The following is a 27,521-nucleotide window of genomic DNA, read 5'->3' on the forward strand; positions in this document are numbered from 1 at the left end:
ATATATATAATATATATTACAGGGTGTATAACTTCTATGGGAGGAAGGGCACATCATAAGGCTTAAGAATTGCATTGAAACCCATGAAAGGAAATATCATATGTGAATAAGGAACACTCGCCTATTATATACTGTTTCTATGCGTCTTTGAACATGTACTTTTATTTATTCTAAATTATCATAATTTTATTTTTTCTAATAATGGATAATAATTGTAACAAATGCCATTCAAATTGGTTCAGTATCAGATTTTCAATCTTAAAGATTTGGTAACTAATTCATCAAGTTTGCAAAATTTTTTAAATTTAAAATATAAAACTGAACAAATTTAAATACCATTTTTAACAATAAATATTTAAGGACATAAAATTAAGATAAAATAAGAGTATCTGTTCAAAAGCAAATGTAGAAACAGTTTATAGAGAAATGTCCCTAGCGACATAGAATGGCATTTTCATTTATGGATTCCTATGATGTAAACGACCTCCTCCAGAATTTTGTCATTGTGATAGTGATATACCCTGTGTGTGTATATGCATGTATATAATATATATGTAATAAGTGCCTTAATGAATTCTTCCACAAATGCAATTTCTTATAAAAGTTTTTATACCTAAAACGTCTCTTAAAATGTTAGAATGGAAGATGCTACGTTTTCTAGAGTCACTTTTTGTTTTCTTTTTAAAAAAGAAGTGCATAGTTATGATAACTACAACTCAGTATTTATTTTAAATTATTTGCATAGATATATTTATATATTTATTTATATATGTACATATAATATGTACAAATTTATCAACACTCTTAAATTTTTATTTAACCATATCTGATACAATTAGCAGTCACACAAGGATTAGTTTTTTTTAAAAAAAATCAGGTTAAGGAATCAAATACGCTAGAAATATATTTGCTTTTTAGTTTCTATTACCATAAATGATAGTACATTAAAAGCTTTTCATTACACTACCATATCACAAAATATAAACGGTATAAATTTTATACTGTAAACATTTCAGCATTCTAATTAAGTATTACAATGAAAAACATTAATCATAACAAGTTTTAATGAATTATATTCGAAGTGACAAATATTTCCAAGTCTGCAAAAATAGTCTAGATTACAAGAAATGAACTGTATACATGGACAAATTATCAGTCATTAAAACAATAACAAATTATGCAAAATAAATTCTTAAATAGATGTATTAAAATAATTAATAAACATACAAATAGCAGCAATTTCACAAATATATAGTTATTTTTATTAAGTAATAAGATTAACTTTGAAAACATCAAGTAATATTGAAGGAAAGAATTGGAAATAATACTTTGATTAAAATGTGATAAAATAACTAGTATTATAAAAATTAATTGAAATACAGATTTAAAGATCATTACCAAAATTTTAATTTATAAATTATGTGGATAAATAATTGCTTATTTCATTAAGTATTTATTAAAACAATTACTACTTAAAGCAGTTCATAACTAATTAAAAATGTTTTGGATATTTTATAATTTTAAATATATCTATATTATATATTGCATAAAGGAACAATTTTAGGCCTAATTAACAATCAAAACTAATGATGGCCAATTTAAAAAAGAAAAAGAAAATTTAAATATTGCAATAAAATGAGATGAGCTATATACAATGTATTTGAAATGCTAATAATGAAATATAATTCTTCAGTTCCAGTTGTTTAACCAAGAGCAATTCAAATTATTCCTCTCAATAAAGCTGTTTTGCTTAAAAAGTACAATTACGATAAAAGTAAAGAAACATTTCTATTGTAGTGAAATTTATAAATGCTATTTACTCTCTCGTAAAATCACACTATTTCTTTGGATAAATATTGACACAATTAAAATTGTACATTCATCTAAAGGAAAAAGAATTAACGACTAAATATCTGTATTATCACTGAGTTCTTGTAAATGTATAGCAAATATGAAAGTTTTACGTTATCTTTTAAAAATTAATTAAAACCATATTTTCATTTTCATGTTAGATTTTATGGCCACATGGTAAATAAATTAATACATCAAGAAAACTTGATGCAAAAAAAAAACTTTAAGGCATGCTTTACTCCCATCAATTAAAATTTGTGAACTGTTCACAATTTACTAGGGAATTAAGATCTCAATAAACACAACATGTAAAAGTTTCAGAAATGAAATGTCATTATATTGCTTGAAATTTATAAATTAAAATATGTTTTAAATAAAAAATAGCAAAATAATTTTTAAAAAAAATTGAAAGCAAAAGCCAAAAAGGTTAGTGTTTGAATTAAGAATAGTTCACACAAGGGTTGTAGAAATTTTTTCCCAAAAAGAAATATTTTCTCTTTTACTAAAAGGAAACAAAATTACCTATGAAACTCTTATAGTTAATAATTTTAATAACTTTTTTACCATCTATAAATAAGTTAATTTGAAAGTCATATATATATATATCAAAACCTCTATTTAACAACTGGGACTAAAGAATATCTAACATTTGAATATTATTGAGCAATAAAATAAAATTTGAGAGTAAGAAAATAAAATTAAAAAAACCCAAAAGCACATATTATGAGGAAATTCTCTTTTAGAAAACTAAACAAATAATGTTATGACTGACTGCAAGGCAAAATAGGGAATCATTTTCCCCATAATGTATAAGAGCACCCTTTCTGTGAATGGCAGGAGCACTTTCAATTATTAGTCCACTGGCTACCAATTGGCCATTCCAGGTTTATTAAGAGTCATAAAGTAGATCTGGCACGAAGAACCTCCCTTGGCTGAGGAAAAGAATACCTGCAAAGAAATTTGAGATTATCACATTTGAAGAGTTGAAAAGCATCAAGGCTATTTTATTCATTCATGACATGCAAAAAGTATCTATGCATGCTTATTTCAAAAAATATTTCATAACACTAAAGATGAAATGTGACTATATTCAACATTGAAACCAATGCTTTCTTTACTCGACAAAAATGCAATGCACCCAAAAACACCTACAAAAAATAAATAAATAAACCTACCACAATATAAAAAGAACATCACTCTATTCACTGTGCCAAACAAATAAACGTACTACCAGTATTATGGCAATTGCTACAGTTTTAATAAGAATTCTACAAAGGATTTTCTGTATTTTCCAAAAATATTTTTTCTAATGGTAGCAAAAAAAGTATTTATATTTTAATGAATTTGAATTAAAAGAACTTTTTTCCACCACTGGTCATAATTTAAAATCCTTATTAATGTCTTATCCAAAATCTATTTGTTTTTAAAATTTTGGCTTCAATTTACTACCACTGATAGTAGTATTATATTGATATATTTGGTAATTATTGCATGAATATTGAGCATAGTAAGGATTTTGTGGAAATAAGTGTCGTACGACCCCTCGAAAGAGATGGATACCAGAGAAAATTAATTTATAGTGATAAATTTCAAATATCATGAACTGATCCTAAGCAATAGCATCACACCAAGTAATGCTGAGTACAGTAAATTTTTATTTTAATGGGATGAACAATAAAAAATGCCTTTTGCTTAACTTAAAGCCAGTGGAATGACAACAAGCGATAATAAATAATTTAAAAAAAGGAAACTATTTTAGCTTTAATTGTGTGGGTATCAGCATTTTCAGTTTTACGCATGATTTTGCAGAGTTGCTCGGGACTGATTTATGGATTTCCTTTTTTTCATACACCCCGTATTCAGCTAGTTTTATATCTCACTCAAAAAAAATAATTTTACAACAAATAAAATGGAACAACATTAAGTAAAAATATCACGTAAAAATAGAAAATAAAATATTTTTTTAAAAAAAAAAAATTTAAAAACAGAATAAAACATGAAACGAAATCTATAAAGCAAGTAGCGAATTCAAATGAACTTACATGAGAGGTAAATTTTTCAAGAATGATTTAAAATATTTTCCTAACAAGATTGCCAAATTGCAAAATATGAAACTAAAAGCGCAAATTGAAGTAAAGCGTAAATAGAGGGGTTTTGTATTAAAGTGCATTCTTACTTCAGTACTGAAGTGCATTTGATTTGTTAGTTACCAATATATATATATATATATATATAAAACTTTTACAGTGAAGTTAAAATTAGCACATTTCTATAAATACTTAAAAAATCAACAAACATTTTAGTATCAAAGGCTACTAAACTTTCATTTGTAGAAACTTACTTTATCATTTCTTTCACACAAAAATTTCAGCTTTTGAGCTTTCTTATGCATAAACACACCATCTAAATGACCAGTTTCCACATTACGTATTTCTATCGCTTTATTGCCCCATCCCATGATTTGGCCTGTCCCAATATACGCTACAAGGAAGAAAAAAATTATTTAAACAAATGAAAGATTGAAAATAAATCACACACAAACTTAAAACTACTAATTTTAAGCTACAACCTGAAGTTGTACTTTTTAGATGATAGTAAATGAAAGATCAACAACATAATTTTTAAGAACAAAAAATCTGCAATTAATTATTATTTTGAAATTTTATTTATTGTAAATAAATTACATTAAATATTTAGCTTTAATTCAGTTAAAGTTGCCAATTTTTTAAAAAGTCACTTCAAAATCTTCATAGCNATATTCATCATTGTATAATACAAAAAGCAAAAACTAATAGTTAAAGAAATGTCAAGTTGTGTTCATTTAACTAACTTTTATGTAAAAAAAAAAAAAAAAAAAAAAAAAAAAAAAAAAAAAAAAAAAAAAAAAAAAANAATGAATAGTATTTTTTTTTTTTTAAATTCATCCAGTATTAATCTCATTAATGTTAAATAAAATAAAAACTACTGATGCTCAATTGACTTGATCTGTAAACTTTTAAACAGAATTTAGTAAAAGCTCAGAAGAGATGCATATTTTAAGCATTGTCTAACAAAAAGCAATTTTTTAAACTTCACATTCAGAAACTGTAGCTACTACTCTTGTTTGGTAGTTAATAACATCGTAAAAGCATAATCTAAATAAAAAGCAAGCATATCTTTAATTAATAATTTCATTCCCTTTTCTTTTGCATAATCATGCAAAAATATTTCCCACAATTGATTAATAATTCATTTAATCCTCCTCTTTATAAATCATTACTATCTTTTTCTTAATAACTTTGGCATTTGTGCAGAGATCAAATTGTTTAAATAGATCATTTTTCTACAATTGCCTAAAATATTAATAATATAAAAATTCAAGAACAGTTCAAGTTTTATTACAATGTTTTCATCTTCATAAAATAGCCATTAACTTCCTACTGTCAACACTGCTATGCAGATTATTATTTTTAGTGCAAAACAATTTAAAGAATACTTTTAAAATAGCTTTCATACTAAGATTGAAATTTGGAAATATAATTTTATACTACATAATATGTAACTGTTCCTATCATAACTGAATAAAATGTTCCATTTAAATCCATTGTTTACAATAAATATTACTATTGCAAAATAAAAGAATAAATAAATAAAAATTCTGTTACACATTTCAAACTTTATAATTATTTCAAACAAAATAGATAAATAATGGTAAGGTCAACAAAAAAAATATTTCTTACCTACAGATGTTGGCATCTCTCCCCACTGAAGAACAATATTTTTACTAACTTTCCCATAAGTATTTACATAAACTCCTTCATCTAGAAATAAAAATAAACAATTTATTTTAATCCATAACAAAAATAATTTCAACAGAACTCAATATATAGGATGCAACACAGTTTATACTCAAAATATTGGATGGAAAAAATCATAATAAAAATCATTAATAAAAAAAATTATTTCATAATGCTGTAAAAGAGAAGAGTAAGGAAAATACATTGCACATAGCAAATCTTTGAAAAAATTATAGGAGATGCCTTAATTTTTAAAAAATAAGTATGTTGAGTTCTTTAAATATAACTAAAAAGTTAAAGCAAGAACAAGCACTGATCTCGTTACAATTACTAAATATAATTAATAGCACTTCAATACATAATTATTTTAAAATTTTTGTAAACTATTATAAATTATCAAATCCTTCTTGAGTATTCTGAGTAAATCTTCCATTCCAACTGTTATACTGCAAATAATTTTTTAAACATCTTAAAACATTTAAGAATCAAACTAATTTATGTATTGCTTTGTATTTTGCATAATTTATTTATTTCAGTGATTTTCCGAACATCAGACTTCAAGCTTTGAGAAGTTGAAAGGTTTTCAAAGAATTGATTTGTTTTTATTCGTTAACTCAATGAGATTGCTTAAAAAGTTACATTTGCAACTTACATATAAATAAATATGCATAGCATTGTTATAAAAAAAAATCATATATCATCACAAACAACTTATTCTAAACAGGTTGTCCAAAATACAAGTGTGGCATGCGTACAGAATTTAACGGTCGGATCTTTCTAAAGTTTTCCTAAAGGAATGCAGCATCTTGCATCCCTCCTGCTTCTGCTGAAACTGTGTTGACATTGTTCAAAACATTTTTAAAAAATATGAAACTGCAAACCTTAAAAATTTCTGATTTTAAAATAATGAAGACTCCACAGAAAAACGTAATCTACAATGAAATATTTGAAACAAATACCAAACTTTTATATGTGTGCTGTAAAATTCACAAATTAAACTCAAACACATATTAATAATTCAGTAACTTTTTAGTTTCTGCTCAACAAAACATATTTTGTCGCATTGTGTTAAAAATTATTAAAATAAAGAAAAGTATCATTTTTAACAAAATTAATCTATACAAAAATTTTAGAAAAGAGAGTCTTCTTAATAATAGAGAACTAGTTGTTTGGGTACACTTTTAAACTGATAATGCAACATATGATTAGCAATAATTACAATAAAACTATAATAAGTAATTTTAAATCTTTAACAACATCATATTATATTATCTTAGACAATATATTACAAGATCTCTGACAATAAATTACAGTTTAAACAGTTAGAAAATACTTTTTTTCTCTTTTATATTTGATAAATTCTTAAAATGAGCAGTAAATAGCTGGAATCAAATGTAAAACAATTTATGTTCAGTTATAAATTTTAAGCATTGAAATTATACTCACTATCATAACAAAGAAGGAGTTGCAAGCCTTTGGAATTGGGAAGAGTGACTATAGTGTGAGGTGTAATGGGGCCCTGAGACTAAAAGAAATATAAATATGAATATTAAAAACTTTTGAAATGTTTTGGACAATGGTTAAAATAAACTAGACAAAGGAGCAGACCATATATAAAGGTACTTAAAAAAAAAGAAATACTGACATAAAATTACAATACAATTAATTATATCTAAAAAAAATCATACATATAAAAAAAAAAGAATCTGCACAATCTAGCAGAAAAAATATTGTGTAAAAAAAAGCCCATAGGCAAAAAATAAATAAATAATATAAAATAAAATAATACAATAAAAAATGTGTAAGATGCAGCAAGTATAAAAAAATGAAATAATAAAAAAAAGATACTTGTATGCCTTTCTAAATTAGGAACAAATAAATGTTTCAATGATACTGACAATTCTTTTTAATTGTCACACATATTTAAAAAACCAAAATTAGTTTATTTTAATATTTAATGAGTTGATATGAAAAATTACATGAATTCCAAATTAGTTTCAATTTCCTGTTTAAAAAAGTTGTTTCCTACTACTGCCACAGAATGCTTTAAAATTACAGTGTTTAATGTTAGTGTTTTCAGTCTTCTAAAGACAATTTTTGAAGAAAAAAAATTATGAATGCAATTTTTAATTATAAAACAGATTTCAATTATATTTTACAAGTTTTATAAAACTTTAAATAATCCAAAAATACAGGGATGAAACATATGAACCTCATATATTAAAACCAGAATTTTAAAAAGTATATATTAACTGACATTTATTATTCTCTATGCATTTATGCACACAATCAAAAATTTCAGATTATTTAACATAATTGCAATGAAATACACATCATGAAAGTATTTCATCAGGGAGCTATTTAAACTCCAAATTTCCTTATGATTTTTGAGTATCACTTACTACAACATTAATAAATAAGTATGAAATGATAAGTAGTTAACCTTTTCAAGAGGGATCAACAAGACATCTAGATCTGTTGAGGGACTCTTTTTGCAACTGGGGTGCAAATTGTAAAAGGTAGCCTCTCTTTGCAAAAAAATAGTGACGAGAATGAAGCAATTTTATCCCCCCCCCACTGTTTTTTTTTTTTTTTGTTAACTTCCTTGACTATCAACTACTTCTTTGACCATCGTATTTTGGGATAGTACAAGGGCCACCAGAGAGGGACTCTTGTGCTTTTGTATAACTTGAAAAGTGCAGAAAACCCTTTACAGTGCTTTCATCAGATTCAGCATAAAAAAGTGAAGAAATAACATCCCACATACCGACTTTCTATAATAAATTATCAGCCTGTCCTATGTTATTATAATTTATGCACCTCCATCCATTCATTCATTAGCACCATGTGACACTGTTTTGTTATTTTCCAAGTTTATCAATACAGAATCTCAATAATAAATAGTATTTCAATGTCCATTGGGATATTTATGCTAAAAAAAATTATGAATGGAAAAAATAATAGAAACAGCTTTTTTTTCTGCTGTTATAACAATCCTTCATATACATCAATTTCAGCAAAACAAAATTTAAACAATAAAGTCTTAGTTTACAATAACATACTAAAGTTTTGTTAACTATAATTATCAGTACCTATAATAATAACTATTTAATACAGTACAATTGATATTTATAATTTTTGTACGTTTATTAAACATTTGACATTTAATTTCTATCAAAAAAAATTTACAAGCTGTTTTTTTAACAACATATTTAGATTAAAACAAATTTTAAACAATTTGTCATTGTTTTACAATAAGTCTGTGTAAAAATAGAAGAAATTTAAATCATTTCTGATGCACAAGAAGACATGAAATTTAACTACAAATATTAACTATTTGAATGTATTTTTTATCTTTAGAATTGTTAAATCTTTTCAATTTACGAAAATACGTCATCAATAATAAATAGTTTTCATAACTTTATTTACCAGTTTTATGCTTTTATTATTAATGATAGTAACAATAAAAACAAGAGGGGGGTAAGATAATTCTACTATAATTCACGGCTAATTTGATTGATCTGTTCTTCTCAGCAAGAATGGTCTTTACTTTTGAAAATTATTTTATCAAATAAATTCCTTTAATCTTATTTTCTATTTTATAATATTATATATTAAATAAATTGTGTGATACATTAAAATACTAGTAACTACAATAACTTGGTTAATCTTAGAAAAAAATTAATACAACAGTTTTAATTTCATTTTATTTTCTAAATAGCATATAGTAATTCAAATCACTACTGTAAAAAAAAATGCTTTAGCCAGTTTCTAAATTTACTTATAACATATCACTCAGAACCTTATTCCTCTAATCTCATAGTTAGAATCAAATATGTGCTTTCATTTCCAAAGAATTTTCTTTTAAAAAAGTTCCCCGACAAGTAATACGTAAACATTTCAATTATTGTGTTTCAGTTGCAAATTATTCATGATTCATATAAAACAGTCATATTCAAAAGATCATGTTATTTTCCTTTTGTACCAAATTTCATGAAAGAATGCATCTTACTGCATCTTCGATAATAGAAATTATTATTTTTCTTTTTTACATTCTTATTCAGGTAATAGATTTAAGAAAATTTAATGTTCACAAAAATTTAGTTCGATCTTATGAAGATAAACTAACGAGATATTATTAGCCTTCATAAAAACTAACTTAAGATTAAATTGTGTCAAGCATAATGAGAAAGGAGGAACACGAAAAATGTCACAAAAGAAAAAAGATTATGAAGAAAGAGGAAAAAAATGACGTTTATGATTTCATTTAAAAAAAAAAAGCATAGAAAAAGACATTAGTATTATAAATTACAATTTTAAAAACCGCAATCCTTAAAATCTTTATTCAGCCAAAATTATGAATGAAGTTACAGGTAACAAATGTAAATATATGCACAAATTTTTCCTACAAAATACAAATCATAGAAAAAAATTTTATTCATGTCTGCACCAATTATAATCAAAATTTTAAAAAACCAATAACCTCCATATTTATACCAAAAATAGAAAAGAAACCCAAAAAATATTTATCTGTGTTTATTTAAAATATTTTACTTTGAAATTAATTTCAATTTGAGATAATTTACTTTGACGGTTGTGATTACTTGATATTTTTATGTACAAATCAAAATTGCTATTCGTTAAATTAAAACAGCAATAAAGAAATTATCTTTGAAAAATAACTTTAACATATTTTTGTAAACAAAAAAAAATTTGCATAATTTAAATTGATTAAAAAAAGCAGGAAAGAAAACAGATGAATACCTGAACTTCTAATTGATGTTTGAAAGCAGGTGGGAAATGTGAAAAACATTTTTTACTCTTATGAGAAAGAGAGACTTCCCATAGTTACTAAAACACATCCTACTACCACTCCTCCCCCAGAAAAAGGTTAAAGCAGAACTATCTATATTAGAGGTTCTAAACTTAAAGAGTGTTACAGCAAATAGCTTCAAAATTGTATAGAGTAGGGTTGTAGGAGAAAAATGTAGCAAAATAAGTTATTTCAGTTTCCTAATTCAGTAACACAGTGTTTCCCAACCAGTGTTCCAGTGTCCGCGGACCGGTACCGGTCCGCGGATCAAATGGTCCCGGGCCACCCATTTAATTGAAAATGAATTTGAATTCCTAGGTTTATACCCAAAATTAAAAATATCTGGTAAGGAATGAATCTCCCACCCATTTGTCAACAAATTGGGCGAATCTAGCATGTCTGTGCAAGAAGATCAACTGTTGGAGATTGCAAATGACGGCGGCCTTAAAACTACGTTTGAGACAACTCTGCCGGTGTTTTGGATTAAAGTCACGGCAGAATAGCCTGAGATTGCCACCACAGCACTTAAATCCCTATTGCCATTTCCGACAACCTATCTGTGTGGAGCGGGGTTTTCTGCAGTAACGGCAACCAAACCAAAGCAACGGGATAAACTGGACATAAGCAACACACTTCGGGTGTCATTGTCTCCGATTACCCCAGATGGAACAGTCTGATTGCAAAGAAACAAGCTCAGTGTTCTCATTGATTTAACGTTCTAGTAGGTTAAAATGTTAAATCACTTTATATTTATTTTTTTGGTGTAACTGTATTTTATTTTGAAGGCATGTTTTAAATACAATTAAATTAAAATTAATAAATCAAATTAATCTAAAATTTAAATAATCAACGTCGTCGTCCCCAGCGAGCCACAGTAAAATTATCAACCGTTGACAGGTCCGCTGTGATAAAAAGGTTGGGGAACACTGCAGTAACACTTAATTCAGTTTCCATTCTTATTTTACTTCAAAATCCACATTTCGTTACTTTTCAGTCAAAGGAAGCATAATTACACCCAAAGTTGCTTAAATTATTGAATAACTGAGACAGCTCTTTAAATGTAAAAATTAAAGTTTACTTTTAATTAATTTGTAAAATACCCTATCACGAATACTTTTTAGCAAAAAAACTAGTATTTGATCAGAATTATTAGTTTATTTTGGGAAAGGCATAAGATTAAAGAGTGGTTCAAAACTATACGTCAAAAATGTTAAGGCAGGTAGCCTAAATAAACTGATTTCGTATGGGAATGTACAATTAATGCTCAAATGCAGTGTTAAAGTACTAGCATGTAATGCAGTATTAATCTCAAGTAATTGAAAAATAAGTTAGTCATAAGAAAACAAATTATTAACAGTTCATAATAGCTTGCAACCAGTTTACAATCAAATTACAGAATTATTCGTAAAAGCAAGTATCAACAGGAATACAGGATTCAAAAAAGTGATGCATGAATTGGTTTACACTAGCAAAAACATTCAGGCATGTCATCATATTTTCTGTGGCAACTGACAATTGGCAACCAGATCTTCAAATGCTTCAGGACTATTGTATAGGTTACATGCTTTTCCAATGAATCCAAATGAAAAAAACCAAGAACGTCAAATGTGGAGAATGCGGTGGCTAGTTCAGAAACAAGAGCTGGGGCTCTATCTTGCTGGAACCACAATAGTGAGCAAACAGCCAGAGAAACATTAGCCAAAAGTTCATGAAAGACATTTAATAGAAAGATGCTGTGGGTACAGTTAAACTACTTGGTAGAGTGTGTAGCCCTGATAAGTTATTGTGTTTAAAGCCAGCGCAAAGTTTAATGAAAAACTTTAATTGTTAGGCATATGTTCTATTGCATATCAAGCGTTATGATTTATCCAAAGGCTATCCTGGATTATTCATCAATGAATAAAATATTTGGGGCAGCCTGGCATTAGTTGACACACAGAGAATAATCGCCAATGCTTTGTGAATAGTACAGATCTATTCTGTCTTCAAAACAGTTTCATGGTTCACAATCAAGCACATTTCAAAGGATTAGCCTTGTATTCCACAGCAGGAATTCCATGTCAGTATTACGCCTGGAAGCATACAATCATCGACTCATACTCGGAACCAGTTGAAGACTGCTTTCTATCAGCTAAACACTGCATTTCCAAGAACACACATTTCTTTTTGAAGTCTGCTCATATCAGTCACCTTTCCAAGCCTTTACATTTGAACCACCTCATATTAATATTATTTGTATTAGGTTTAAGCAATAGTTAATGATATTATGTGAACATATTCTTGATCTTAGGATAATAACATAAAACCAGGTTCAAAATACTCTATATTAAATAATGATTTTTAAGAAATATATTAAAAGCAAGCAGCAATGATATTTTTATCTGCATCAAAAATTAGGATTAGAGCGCATGAAGCCTACTAAAAGCTAAAATAATGTATTCATATTTAAAACATACCCGACCACGAAACTATCCAAAAGGAGCACAAGAAAAAGATCAACGGAAATATTATTATTCAATTAAGAAATCATCAAGGTGCTTAATGAAGTGCAAATAGATGCAGAAAATGTTTTGCAGTGACTATAAGGCACATTTTTTTACTTGCTTTTAAAATGTAAAACTATCAGTTAATTTAAAGTAAAGAGCTATGAAGTAAACCAAATCAAAGATTTAAAAAAGAAAAGTTTATTTTATGTTAAATAAAAATTTACATATTGAAATGCAAACTATCAGCAAAAATAAAGTACGAAACTTTATATTTAAAATTTCCTTTACTCTTTTACAGATTAAAAATTTTCATCAAATCCAACGAAATTTAATCCAGTGAATTTTTCCTATGATTTATCTTGGCATTAAGGATTTGTGTGAAACCTCAAAATTTTGGCACGTCTAAAAAAATCCCGGTATAAGGAATGGGACAAAATATTAGTAGGTGAGCTGCAACATGCATACATTTAAAATTTAGTCACCTGCATACAACTCTGCATTAAAAGCAAAAGGTCTTCACTTTGAAAACTTATTATATTACAGGCAATAAAGTTTTCAAGCTAATTTGAAAGTCTGGTACTGATATTTTACTAAGCATTAAAGTTGTAGAGCATGTGTGTTAATTTATTTCTTGTAACCCTGTAATTTTAAACTATGCACAAATTTTCAAACGAACCACAGAGCGAGGGATATTGGTGTTGCAGTATGTCACTTGTTGTAAGTTTTAAGACTGATTTCATATAATGTATAATAAATATCTTCTATGTTATTATGCACATCATGACAATCAGCCACAACACGTCAAGATATGAACTAAAGTAATCTTCAAGAACACAGAAACAGATTTTTGAGGTTAAATATTGTATTAAAACTATTAGTCTACAAAAAATAGAATATAGTCTAGTACTCTGACAAAAAGAGTACTAACTTTACTCATTTAACTACTCTTTTACTCTAGTTACATTAGAAAAAGAATAAAGTAAACTACTAAGAAAACAAATGAAAACACAGACAAAAAACACACAATTCATGGTGTTGTCTTGCAAACTACATGCTTGAGAATTAAATTTAACATCAATAAAACAGGTCTTAAATATAGCAAAGAGAAAACTTTTGTTACTTTTAAATCTATTATGTGTAATTAACTTTCTTTTTATTTATCCAACATATTAGTTATTGTGTTTCTCCTTGGATTATTATTTTCTTAAGTTTACTGAAGTTGCAATTTTTAAATTACCATATTTATTCCAATCTAAGCTACACTTTTCTTTTCAATGTTACTGAAAATCAAATGCAGCTTAGTATCGAAGGGGTAAAAATTCGTTGAATGAGGAAAATTTAGTTTTTACCCCCTTACAAATGGAAAAATGTAACCGTCCATTCTGGTCACCTGCACCGAGCACTAGTCTCCGTAGCGTAGGTGTATCTTCAGTGTTCAATCCATTCTGAACATGATTGTCTGTATAGCAAATGCATTAGATTTCACGGTAGACAACTCCTTGTAGGAAAACAGCGACACCAATAGCAATTCCAAAGTCAGTTGTGACAGTGGGAGTGACCAATCATTGTCGGAGCATGATACAGTTAGAGAAATTATGGGTTCATATGTGTATTTAATCCATTAAAAAGTTTTCAATGATGAATAATTAAGAACTGAATAATTAAATTAATCATTCATTTCTTATTACTTCCTATTATTAATTTTCTTTAATTTCATAAATATCTGATATCAATAAACCTTTTCATGCTACTTTTTATTTTTCACAAATAAGTGTTCAAATTTTGGAATGCAGCTTCAATTCAAATAAATGCCACATAATCAGATTAAACAGTGGCGAGCCATATGCAGCATGGCGGATTCATCACCAGATCATAGTTTAGATACCCAGAGTATCAACAACAAAAAAAACTCAAATATGAGTTGCAAAAAAATTCATAAAAACTAAGAAGGATATCAAAATAATTTACTCACATGAGCAGGTATATAAATATCGTAGACAGCACCAGAATCCAAATCTACAGCATGAAAACCTTCAGTAGAACCGTATACTACTTTGAGCCGAACACCCTCTTCAATCGTCATATCTATTAGAGCAGGCCGGTGAGCTAAGTCTGTAAAAGACTTGAAGGCCATAAATTTGTGATACGGTTTTGGTGCCCATGCATAAATTTCTATGCTTTCTTTCAAGGCGATCACAAGGAACTTTATTCTTTCATATTTGACTAGGAAAAAATTATAAAAACAGTCACTCTTTGGTAGCATATTAGTGATATAGTACTGTAAGTTCTTAAAATCATAAAATAAAGTAATTAAATTTTGGTAAAAACTGGACTGATAATTAGAATCAAACATCATTACAATGATGTGATAAGTAGTCTGATGAAAAACCTATGAACAGGTTTATAAATAATATTTGTTATACTTTGAAATGAATTATTGTTTAAGATTATAACATAGTAGAATTGATGTAAATATAAAATTTAAAATAAAGTTTTAAATATTAGCATCCCTAAACAAAGGCAATTTTAAATATATAAATACACAGTCAAACCTCGTTAATGCAAACATGCTTAACATTTTTAACAATTAATTTTCGATTCCCAGTAAAATTGTATTCGGATATAATACTATAAAGTACTTTTAACATGGGACATGCTTAATGTGAAATATCTTTTAATGTGAACTTGAATTTCATTGCCCTTGGAAAAATATGTACATTAAATATCCTCTCTGACAGGTAAGAAAACTAATCATTCACAGTTCTATATCTATAAGGGCAGGTTTTTTTAATTCTTTGTTATAGAGTTGGTAATTGCAACATTACAGCAATTAAATGAATGAGTTGTATGAATTAAATCTGTTGAGAGAGCATTGCTATTGAGCATTACAGGAAACAACATAAGCCTTTTGTACTATAATATGAAAAGAGTTCTTTTTAACCTCATGAGCGTGAATGCAAAGAAGCATGCTTTCCTGAGAAATGACCACCAATATTGATCCTTTTTCCAATATGGATAGTTATTTCCCTAACACTCTCATAGATTGTTCTAAGAAATTGATATTGCTGAATTTCATTTCTACAGGTAAGTACGTGTGGAGCTAAGATTTTTCTTGAATTTCACTAACGAATACTTTCATTTACTTTCCTCTGACGGATACTAATGAAACAAAATTGTTCTTTTGCTTTTAAAAAATGAAAATTCAAGTCATTTTTTAGATACAGTTGATAAGTTAGAAGACTTTTGGAAAACATGAGCCATAAGAAGTTAAAACAAGATATTACCGATTACTTTGTTGGTAATCCTCTTTAATTTGTGCAATGAAACAATTTTTTTCAATTAGTTACTTTTAAGTATTTTTTTATTTGTTTCAAGAGAATTTTTTTAAAAAAAAGATAGAGCAACGAAAGTAAGTACATTTTTTATTTAAATTTATCTGAACTAAAATATTTTTTTACCTTCCTTTTAACTTCATTTCATTTTTTGAAGTAATTGGTTGCATTTATTATGAGATTTAAAGAAATTATTTGATATTAAGCGGAAATAAAAACTAAAAATATATAAAATATATATTATAGTACATTTATACTTATATGTTTCATACATAAATAAATATGAAATCAAATCAATATTAATTTACATATTCACGATAGGGACATAACGAAAAGCTTTTACTTTTTCAAAAAACTAGTTTTATAGACGTTTTTATTATGACACAGCAATTAAGAGGGCTTCTATTAGACTTTAATCTTCACTTCTTCTTGAAAATAGAGTAATTGGAAAACTGAAATGTTAAGCTTTAAAATTTTCCTTCAAAAATTAAATTTTTTTTTTGCTTTTGTGTATAATCTTTGTTTTTTATAGGTGTTTTTATAATAGCGCTGCATTCTTAAAAAGGTTTCTGATAGATATTATCACTTTTAATGTTTTATGCATAATTTTTTTGCAGAAAATACTATTTTTAGCATTAAAGTTTTGTTTTAAGAACTAAGAGGATATTTTTTTTTCAACTTTAGCTTCTCTTTTTTAGTTTAAATATTTTTAATTATCTTAGTATCTAATTATCTTTATTTGCTTAAACATTTCTATTAAAGCTTTTTCCCTTTACCCCATACCAATAATACAGCTAAGTTTTGATTATTTTTTAATAATGACTAAACTTATTCCAATATAAAAAATATTTATTAATGTTTATTACTTCTTTCAAAAAAAATATTGCTATTTGGTCAATTTTCTTTGCCTGAATATTCGGCTATTTGGGCTTATCACTATTTGATACATTTCTAATTCATAAAAAGAGATTTAAGAATAGAAAATGCTGATCAATAACAGACCTAGATGATAGAAAACGTGTATTGTATGATTTTCCTCAAAATAATTTCTGAACTGATAACGTGAACTACTTTCAGCATGAACAAATTTCTCCCTTCGAGTTGAAATTAACGAGGTTTGACTGTATATACATAAAATTTGTGAATAGCAGAAAATAGAACTACAAGTATGCTATGAAGCTCAGTAAATAACAGTTTTCTTCTTTCTTTCTTTTTCTTCTTAAATTTAAGATAAGTTAATTTAAACTAAGAAGCAATGCATAGCTGAATAAAATTTTGATACAGTGTTAACATTAACTTGTGCAAAACAAAATACATATCTAATATTTCTTTTTAAACATAAACATTACACGTAAATTTATGGACATAAATACAAAATTTAGATAACATAACACTTATGCATTAAATTCTTATTTACCTATTTTAAAATGGACAGCACCTTGAAGATCTCCTACATTTATCCAACCACTTCTTTTTTCAATCTAAAATATGATCACAGTTTGTTAAGTAAATTGCTTTCATTAACTATAAAAAAAAAAAAAGAATGGACAGAAAATTAACTTTTTAAAATATCAACTTAAATATAAAAAAAACTTAACTTAGCAATTTGTTTCCTTTTGGCTTTAGTGCTTTTGTAAATAATGAACTTAGGGAACAAGCTTTTCATTGAGCATAACAATAACTTTTATATAATTTACCACTAATATTGCAAACACAAGGAAAAATGGTCTAAAATACATTTTTTTAGACCTTAATAAATCTAAATAATCTAAAATACAAATTTAGGTGCAGGTGTAAAATTCATGGTTAATTTATCGATTACTTATCAGTAAAATTGGTTGATTTATCGGTTACCTTTAATAATGAAAAGTAAATTAAATCAAATAAAAATTTATTACATTGTTTAAAATTAAAAGCTAAGTCATAAAATATGCATTAAAAGCTATTTCTTTTCCCTATAGCTAATAAAAAATAATTCTTCAATAACTAAAATATAACGATAATGTATAGATAAAAAACAATCCTGAACTTAGAAGCTAAATATGTGTTAAACTAATAATAGATCTTGAAGACAGCTATTTCTTTGACAGCTATTTCTTTGACAGCTATTTCTTTTCCCTATAGCTAATAAAAAATAATTCTTCAATAACTAAAATATAACGATAATATATATATAAAAAACAATCCTGAACTTAGAAGCTAAATATGTGTTAAACTAATAATAGACGTACTAATACTTACTCCATCAGTTCTTAATATTTTGCTCTTCAGCCATGAGAGGTAATATACGCGTACTCTACATTTTTTGCCAGACACTGTGACAAGAATATTTTGGCCTTCTAGGACTTCCATTTGCTGAAATTTTCTCCTAGATATTAATTGATACACCTTACCTTGACCACTACGGTCAAGAAGCATGAGTCCATTCTCTGTACCAATCAGTAGATTTACTCCTAAGTAACAACAGTTTAAATTAAAAAACAATAAAATAAATTTTATTTTATCTGTTTTACTAAATGTTAACCTGCTCTCAATCCAATTAATATCTGCAAATTACTAATTAATTTTTTTTCTCTTCTATGTTCCACAAAATAATTTATAATTTTATATTATTATGTCATATTAAAAATTTATTGTCTTTGTTTGTTACCCAAGTGGAAACTTAGAAGGATACACAATAAAACACTTTAACATCATGCTACAATAACACGATTGAAAATTTATTAAGTTAATAATGCAAGGTTAACTGTCTACTTTTCAAACTAAAAATAAGCACCACTAAAGACTTTAAAATATAACAAAAAATATATTTCACAATTGAATGCTTGACTTTCAAACAAATGACATGTTTAATTTTTTTTTTCTTTTTTTTTTGCTTGCTTTTGCAACCAGCAGAAACAATCATTGCCTGGTAAATTTTACAGGATTTGAAGTGAAATTATTTAGTTGAAAGTGTACACATTTATTTAAGAAAGTTGAAATAACAAAATCATATTTTAAAATAAAACAATTTAATTTTATAACTATTAATGAAAATATTAACGAAATTATTAACAAAGTTAAACTCATAAAATCTATATCAAAAATATCAATAGTTAAGCCTAGTTTTTAAATTATACAACAACAAAATAACTCCCCTTAAAAGTTTTAAAATAAGTCTAGTTCTTTTCTCTATTTAAAAAAAAAAAAAAAAAAAAAAAAAAAAAAAAAAAAAAAAANAAAAAAAAAAAAAAAAAAAAAAAAGCCAGCAGTTAAAATATGGGCATACATACACATGCAATGTCAATATCAAGGACTCAAGGGCAAGGGATTCGGATAGAAATTTTGATGCTTGAAAAAAAGGATTTTGTTTTAAAAAGAAAATGAACACATTCTGAAGAATGAAATAAGAACTAATAAGCACATTCTAAGTTTTATAGGAACCTTGTAACAGAATTTATGTTTTAGGAATATTTTTGTAATTTACTTTGTTAAATTAATGCTGTGTGTATCAAAAAAGAGAGGGAGAAAATATTTCCAAAAAAAGGCTCGATTCTCACCCCATAAGGCAGCACATAGGATTTCTGAGTTGAATCGTTTTTTGTACTTTCTTATTTCTGGAGTGTCAGCAGACGACTCATGCGATGTTGGCGTAACATTGACATTAACATGGCTCTCTCTCCTTGGAGATGGAGAGGGACCAGTACCACCACCAGCACCAAACCCAAATGTAAGAAAAGAGCGCTGTTTGTGTTGTAGTTGAGGAGGGGCCTTTCCAACAGCTTGCCTATACTATTACGTAAAAGAATAAAATTATTTAATTAGGAAAATGAAACTAAGAGATAAACAGACAATAAAGCAATATAAAAAGCAAACATCAAGAAACTATAAATATTAATTCATGCTGTATTATTTAAAATTAGCACAACAAACAAAGCCAATATTTATTTTAGAAAAAGTGGTGATTTTAGTTTAACATTTAGTGCAATTGCAATAACATATAAAAAAATTTAACACTTACTTCCTGATATATCTGCAATGAAAATTAAGATACTTTTATTATGCTGATTTCTTTAGAATATTTAAAGCAAATGTCAAATTTATACATAAGAAATATGACTTATCATTTCAGTTAAAATAAAAACTTTTTTTAACAAAAGTTATGTAATCAATATATACATAGTTATGTATGTTATAATTAATGCCTAAAACTTGGTTAATTCCCTTTTCAATAACATAACTAATTACTATTAAAAAAGATAACCATACACAAAAATTTTACTGAGACTTTAAACTAGAATATCATACTATATTGTTCCATTTAAAATATGTTATTCATAAATTCCAAAAACAAACAAAAAAAATTATTACAATTCCTATTTAAAATGCATAACTCTCTCTAACAGAAACACATAAAATTTAAGCCAATATTTTATTTCAAAGAAAATCACATATTAATAGTTCATGTGGGTATATTTACTGATAATTAACTTTACAAATTATTAATGTTTCAGTCATAAGAATATCTTAATTAAAATATATATTGAATAAATTAGTTACACATGTCATAATAGAAAAAAAAAATTTTAACATATACTTAATTCTAACTAATCTTTTACAGAGTTGAAGAAATGGGGAAACAGAAAAAAATATTGCTTTAAAAACAAATAAGAATATTTTAAGTGCAATAAATGTATCAAGTAACATATCAACTAGATGTTTCATAATATGAAAAGTATGAAATTTAATATAATTATATAAACTTTCAGCAAGTGAAATGAGATTACTCATACTGGTATAGACTATACGTGTAAGTTATTACTATAATTTCTACATATATTAATAAATTATGTGTAATAAACTTTTTTAAAAATTCCAATTGTCAGTCTATTGTTATCAATCAATAAGTGCCAGTCATTTCCAATTCATTTTAAGTTCAGTCTTTGTCATTTTTATATATTTTTAACTCAATCTTTATCGACCAATAGATTTAAGTTTTATTTGATTCCAATTCACTTTAAGTTCTGTTTTTCTCGTTTTTATATATTTTTAACTCAATCTTTATCAACCAGCAGAACCAAAAATTACTCGACTAGGATTCATTTTTAAAAATGCATGATGGAAAATGTTTGATAATCTGGATAGTTAATAATATGCTTAAAAAATGGAAAATTAATAAGAAAAAATAGAAAGAGAAAAATGATAAAAATAAAAAACTAGACTTATCAAAAGAATGTTATATCAGACTTAAACAATTTAGATGGCAATAAAATTCAAGATATCATTTCCAAAAGTCTAAGAAGCCTTGTAAAGTTATCGCAGATTTTTAAATTAATTTTTATCGCAGATTTTTAAATTAATTACAACATAAATTAACTACAATTTGTTTTCAAATAAAACTATAATCTACATTCATTTGTGTTAAATATTAAAAGACATATCAACTTCCCCAAAGTCAGTAAAGAGTAAAAGACTTGTCTTGCAGACTAGCTAATACATGACTATATTACAAATCAGCTAGTAAAATAACCATTTAATCATGTAATTTCAATCACACTAAATAACTACACTAGTCTCATTTCACAGATTAAATTTCTAAGCGTCACAGTTAAATTTTAAAGGTCCAAAACTTGTTTTTGTCATGATAATTATCAAAAACTAGCTAAAACTGTCAAAAACCTTGGACTGTACAATTATATAAATCACAAGGTAACCAATAAAGTTCTTGCTGCTTTTAATGGATATACTTAAGACTTGACAGATTTATTTTGTAAATCCTAAGAAGTTAGTTCATCCTATCTCTTAATAAAAGAGCCTGCTCAGAAAAAGAATCACTCATTTCTGTTATTTGATAAACAAAATAATGGGGCAGTAGCAAAAAGAAAATGACACCACTGTACTGTCTTCTGCAGTTATGAAGGGAATCCTTATTATGTAAACAGCACTAGATAGGGATAAAAAAAAAACATTATGTTACACAATGTCATAAACGATGACAATGTAAAACTTTCAAATCTGATTCTGAGCATGATGTAGTAAAGGAATAAACAGACACAGGATCCTCACTTAGTAGGAGCATAAATTCTGATTTGTTTAACCCTATGCTCTCCAGTTATGAGAATGACCCAGAAAATAAGGGCATCAATGTCAACATATAATCCTGTTATTGGCACAATTAGAAAAGTGTTTGTAATACTAATAATGCCTCCAGAACCCACTTGCTCAGCCTGTGCATCTTACTTAAGTGGTGCAAATGAAGTCTGCTTCATTTTATTTTGTAACCAGAACAGTCAATTTAAATCCGAAGTTTACAAGCAGACATGTTTATAATTCTGACACATATTCACCTTTGTGGCCTTGTAATTTTGAACCCAATCCAGAAGACAAGGGGACTCCAGGATCAAGCATTTAGACAACCTAGCCTTCAGTGAAGACTTTTTGATGGAATTTATCTGCATCTGTGTTACATGGACATGAAAAATCATTAAGACACCAAAGATTCCAACTTATGATCTGTGTCTACCACTAATGATATTTCATATCAGCACTGTAGTAGGTGCAAGCCGGAGTCAACGCTGCGATTCAAACCTGGATTACCTCATAGAAGGGTGAATGTTCTATCCCCTGAACCACTGTAGCTCGCAACTGTTTCATTTTTATTATATTATTATTGTTATAACTGGTGTTAGACTACTGTCCTTCTTGAGAGGCAGCTTCCAAGGCCTGTGGTTGCTCACATCACAGAGGAAAACATCTCCAGACCCCAATTTTTGAATCCAATGGCATACAGTATGTTTATTCACAGCACTATCCCCTGACACTTGACACATTCGGAGTTTTCATGCAGCTAGTGATAAGCAGTGCATTGTGTACCTGCTTTTATAACAACTAATATTCCTACTTTGAACCGACAGGATTTTTGACCACTTGATACACTAATTCTCACTTCACTCAATGGCAAAGCAAAGACAGCAAGAACTTTATTAGTTACCATATATATATTAAATATTAACTCATGCATGCATTTTAATGTTTAAAAATATGTACATTAAAATATAATAATATAGTTAACAATAATGTTTAAATAGAGATTATAGTTCAAAAGAAACTCTTACTTTAATTTAAAAAATCTATGCTAAAATATAAATTTTAGTCAGTAATTTAATAAAAGAGTTTACAGAAGATCTTTTGCTTATTATACTAGGGTCAATACTAAAAGTTTATTTCTACACATTGGTTATTTCAGATAATAGTGTCACATTATAATAGTGAAAATTTTGCTTTAAATAATTCGAACTATTAACTGTAACAAAAGAGGTATTATTTCTTAATACACTTTTTCTTATAAGTATAGCTATTTAAAATATCAATATTAATGTTATACCAATACATAAAAAATATTCTTAAGGTTTTTGATAGCTTTCACTGTGATGGTTTCACATATAGTTATCTTAAAAAAGCTAAAAGAGTAAAAAAAAAATTTTAAAAAGCAAACTCACTAATAATAATTAAGCCTTACTGTAATTTTAGTAACACAACAGTTATAAAAATCACAAGTAATACCTCATCTGATATCGTTGAGTCTTGAAGCCTATGCTGTGGTGAAGACTGATGACCAGATGTGTTCGAAGCATGCTGCTGCAAGAGGTCAGGTAGAACACCCATGGAACGTGTAGCGGCCATCCCTATATTACCAGGAGAGCTTTGAGAAGATTCCATGCGCTGTCCAGGACCACGATCACAGCCACCGCTTGATGAACTCCGATCCGTTCGCTCCCTATCACTCTAAATAACAAAAGAGCTTACATGTCAGAACTAAAAGCAATTAAAAAGGAGAGAAATTTTAAATCTCTGCGATTTAAAGTATAGCAGGTATCCTTTTAATCATCTACAAGTTTAAGTAGATTTTATTGCTATTACATGAGTAATACTGTTTTACTACACTGTGTTCCATAATTCAAGCAGGAAATAATTTTGATTGAAAACACAAGTTTTAAACCAAAAATTGTAATTTAAAAAAAAAAAAACTAGAATTGTGTGTGTAATAGCGTGTGTGACATTTTAATAGTCTAAACCCTGAACTTTCCACTGTACTGGCATTTTATTTTCAAATATCAGCATTTTATTACCCAAATGACATAAAACTCAAAACATTGGGTGACTTTTAGGACACTCTTTATTACAAACAAATAGCATTTTTTCAGCTAGGAATATAAGTAATATGCAATTTTTAAATTATCAATACATGAATTAAGAGTAACAAACCATGCCACAAAAATTTGACATCCTTCAAACAACTGACAGTAACAAAAATGACTACTAAAACTATTCCCCCAAGAGCTATCTGCTACTCTATTTAAGTGTGCAGGACAGAAACAAGGTCGCAGCTCAGTTTTGATTTAAGTTAAAAACTAAATAATATATTAATGTGTTCAAATAGATTTAAACGTTGATTAATTTTTCATATTTTCTACAAAGGAAACTTTTAAATTCATGAAAGTTACGATTAAATCTGCGTTTGATATAATTACAATTAATTTTTTTTTTAAAAAATTAAGCTGAGGAAAAACTTTTAAAAATATTATTATTTTTATGTTCAGCTTAAAAACAACATACCTCTGCAAACATTAATGCTGATGCACAATAACGTTATCATACATTACAGAATGTTTAATTTAGTCTAAATTGGATGAACAATGAGGTTGCTTAGAGTTTAGCAATCAGCAGTGTCAATCTAATTGGACAGGTTAGAGGGGAGACACCAGACAAAGAAGAACAAGATAGTCCTTCAAGTTAAGAGCTCACAAGGCTAAAGGTCCAACCTCGTGAATTTAATTTTTTTTTTTTTTTTTTAAAAAAAAACAGAAGTTTCTAAAACTACCATGCCACCTTTTTAATTGCTAGGTCACTACATAATCAAATAAATTATTACAAGAAATTAAAAAGTTTCTCAAAGCTCAGTTACACTACATCCTTTGTATAATTAACTCACCATCGATAAGCACATTAGAAAATTTCCTACAGACAAATTAAATTATGTCTCAGCAAATGTTTAATGAAAAAAAAAATTTAAAAAATAAATAAAAAATAAACAACTTTTTTTCTCATTTAGAAAAATGTTGATTAAACCATCAGCTGACAGACAATACAAATTATAATTAAACCTTTTTGAAGCAAAACAATCATGAAAATATAACAAAAATGATAAAAAATAAGCAAATTAAATGCAAAATAACAGAAGAAACGAAACAAAACAAAATAAATGCTGACCTTCGATTCATGCCTGGAATTACTAATTCGTTCTTTTTTATGATTTGATTCTCCATTTTGATTAGGAGTTGAGGTAGCTAAAGGAAAAGGTGATGATGTAGCTTTATGTAAAGGTGAGGATGAAGAGCGATGTTTATCACTACTTTTAGATTTATTAATATCTGAGCGCTCAACAGGACCAGAATCACGCCTCCTTTGATTTTTTTCCAGGTTAATACTTGATCTATCTTTTGCCCTATCCTGCCCCTTACTTTCATTCTCATTCTTCGTTCGTCTGTTATTTTCTTGCCGATTTGAATGATTCTGTAATAATAGCAGTGGTTTAAAAAATAAACAAGTTTTAAACTTAAAGTTAAAAAACCATGCCAAAACAAAGCTAAATTATAAACAAAAATAAACTGATCAAATAATTTTTTTTAAATCAGAAAAAAATACAAACAAATAATTTTAAAAAAAAAATTGGAGTGTAAATAGTTATTATACCTGTAATAAGTAAAATAATATATGTGTGTTTAATATGCCTGTAATGTAACAATATGTAAACTTTATCTGTTGAGCAAGAGACTCTATTAAAATAGCAATTCTCAAGATTAAAAATTTTAATTGCTTCACTTATTTAATATATCCATTCCCATAAGATTTTTATGCAAAACTAATAAAGTTTGTCATCATTGCAGAAACAGAATTATATATTAACATTTAATAGATCTGATAACAAGCATGAAAGTGGACAATAAATAAAAATAAAAAGCTGAACTTTCACAACTCAGACAGTGCGAGATGGAAGACATTGTTCCATGTAATAATGTGATATCAATAAGATATATAAAAACATTACTTCTAACTCTGCGGTGAGAGTTTTATTTTAGATTAAAAAATGGCAGAAGCATTTAGAGAATAAAACTTAAATTTTTTTTTAATATAATTTTAAACGTCTTTGACCACTACTATATTAAAGAAAATTAAGCAATATATAAGGCTAAATAATCGTCATTTTAAATTAAAACAGTCGCTAACTTTCACCTCATCTGATATTTCTGGTAGATAGTTACTAACAGTTTTAGTCACTAACTGTTTCATTTAACCAATAAAACTTGAATTAATTTTTTTTCAGCAGCATCGATCGTACGCACTTTGTGTTTGTTTTACAAATTGATTTCCAGAAATAAAATACATTCATCTTACGATACACCGTGTGATAAAGAAAAGTACACAAAAAGCAAATATGTGCGCGGGCAAATGCAGCAACAGCCAAAAATAAGCACTAGCCAAGTTGAGAAAACAATAATATTCTGATGCGTAAATTCAATATGTGTCGCACCAAGGCAGAAAACCCCGCATCAAACATCAGCGGTCGAAACAAAACTGTTTAGAACTCAACAACCAAGAACCTCATCCTTTTAACTCTACAGCAGAAGTCATGGTTGTCAAGGCAATGGCACACCTGCAGAAGATCAACCCATTTTCTCCTGAGGATCATTCTTTCTCAGGAGGCTACTGCATGGAAAAAAGTTTGTTCCGAGTACGACTATTGTTCGGTCAGCTTAGGTTTCCGCAGTTATGGAGGGGGGGTTCTGTAATAATTTGACCAAAATATTACATTTTTAGAACACTGGCAGAAATTCTACAACTCAGGAGAAAAAATTGGATTTTTCCATTTTTCGCAGAAGTCTTTTATCCCTGTGATAAACTGCAGTATCAAATTTTGGATAACACAAAATATTATCCCTTTATTATATATTCATAAAGTAAAAGCATTTACTGGATTCTTTATTACATCATACAGATTTTGTTTGACAAATTATGAATTATATAAAAAGGCTATAAAGAAAAAAAAATACAGAAATTTTGCTTTCAAATCAAGGGTAAAAGGTTACAAGGCTTTTATTTTTTTTTAATATATCAGATTCTTTTTCTTGCTATAATACAGTAAACTATTAGTAATATCTCAAGTAAAGTATTACTTTTAAATAATTGTAGCACTAGAACTAAAATATTTATATATAAAAAACAA

General features: G+C 27.2%; 1 protein-coding gene across 10 annotated transcripts in view; it reads right to left on the reverse strand.

Annotated features, from left to right (window-relative positions):
• Positions 1 to 2,640: 2,640 nt before the first annotated feature.
• LOC107452791 (serine/threonine-protein kinase mig-15) overlaps positions 2,641 to 27,521 on the reverse strand; it is an 89,773-nt gene continuing 64,892 nt past the window's right edge. For 4 of the 10 annotated variants that reach the window (XM_071178642.1, XM_043046997.2, XM_043046995.2 and 1 more), the window contains 10 exons: positions 25,508 to 25,810; positions 23,801 to 24,022; positions 19,798 to 20,029; positions 18,500 to 18,711; positions 17,676 to 17,739; positions 14,899 to 15,149; positions 7,074 to 7,152; positions 5,571 to 5,651; positions 4,193 to 4,332; positions 2,641 to 2,799 (listed from right to left, as the gene is read on the reverse strand). In XM_071178642.1, coding sequence (XP_071034743.1) covers positions 2,716 to 2,799; positions 4,193 to 4,332; positions 5,571 to 5,651; positions 7,074 to 7,152; positions 14,899 to 15,149; positions 17,676 to 17,739; positions 18,500 to 18,711; positions 19,798 to 20,029; positions 23,801 to 24,022; positions 25,508 to 25,810 — 1,668 coding nt within the window. In that variant the 3' untranslated portion in view covers positions 2,641 to 2,715. Of the gene's footprint in view, positions 2,800 to 4,192; positions 4,333 to 5,570; positions 5,652 to 7,073; positions 7,153 to 14,898; positions 15,150 to 17,675; positions 17,740 to 18,499; positions 18,712 to 19,797; positions 20,030 to 23,800; positions 24,023 to 25,507; positions 25,811 to 27,521 lie in introns of those variants that run through there. The other 6 variants (XM_071178645.1, XM_071178644.1, XM_071178643.1 and 3 more) reach the window with 5 other exon arrangements.

This window comes from Parasteatoda tepidariorum, chromosome 3 (assembly GCF_043381705.1).
Source record: "Parasteatoda tepidariorum isolate YZ-2023 chromosome 3, CAS_Ptep_4.0, whole genome shotgun sequence".
NCBI lineage: Eukaryota > Metazoa > Arthropoda > Arachnida > Araneae > Theridiidae > Parasteatoda > Parasteatoda tepidariorum.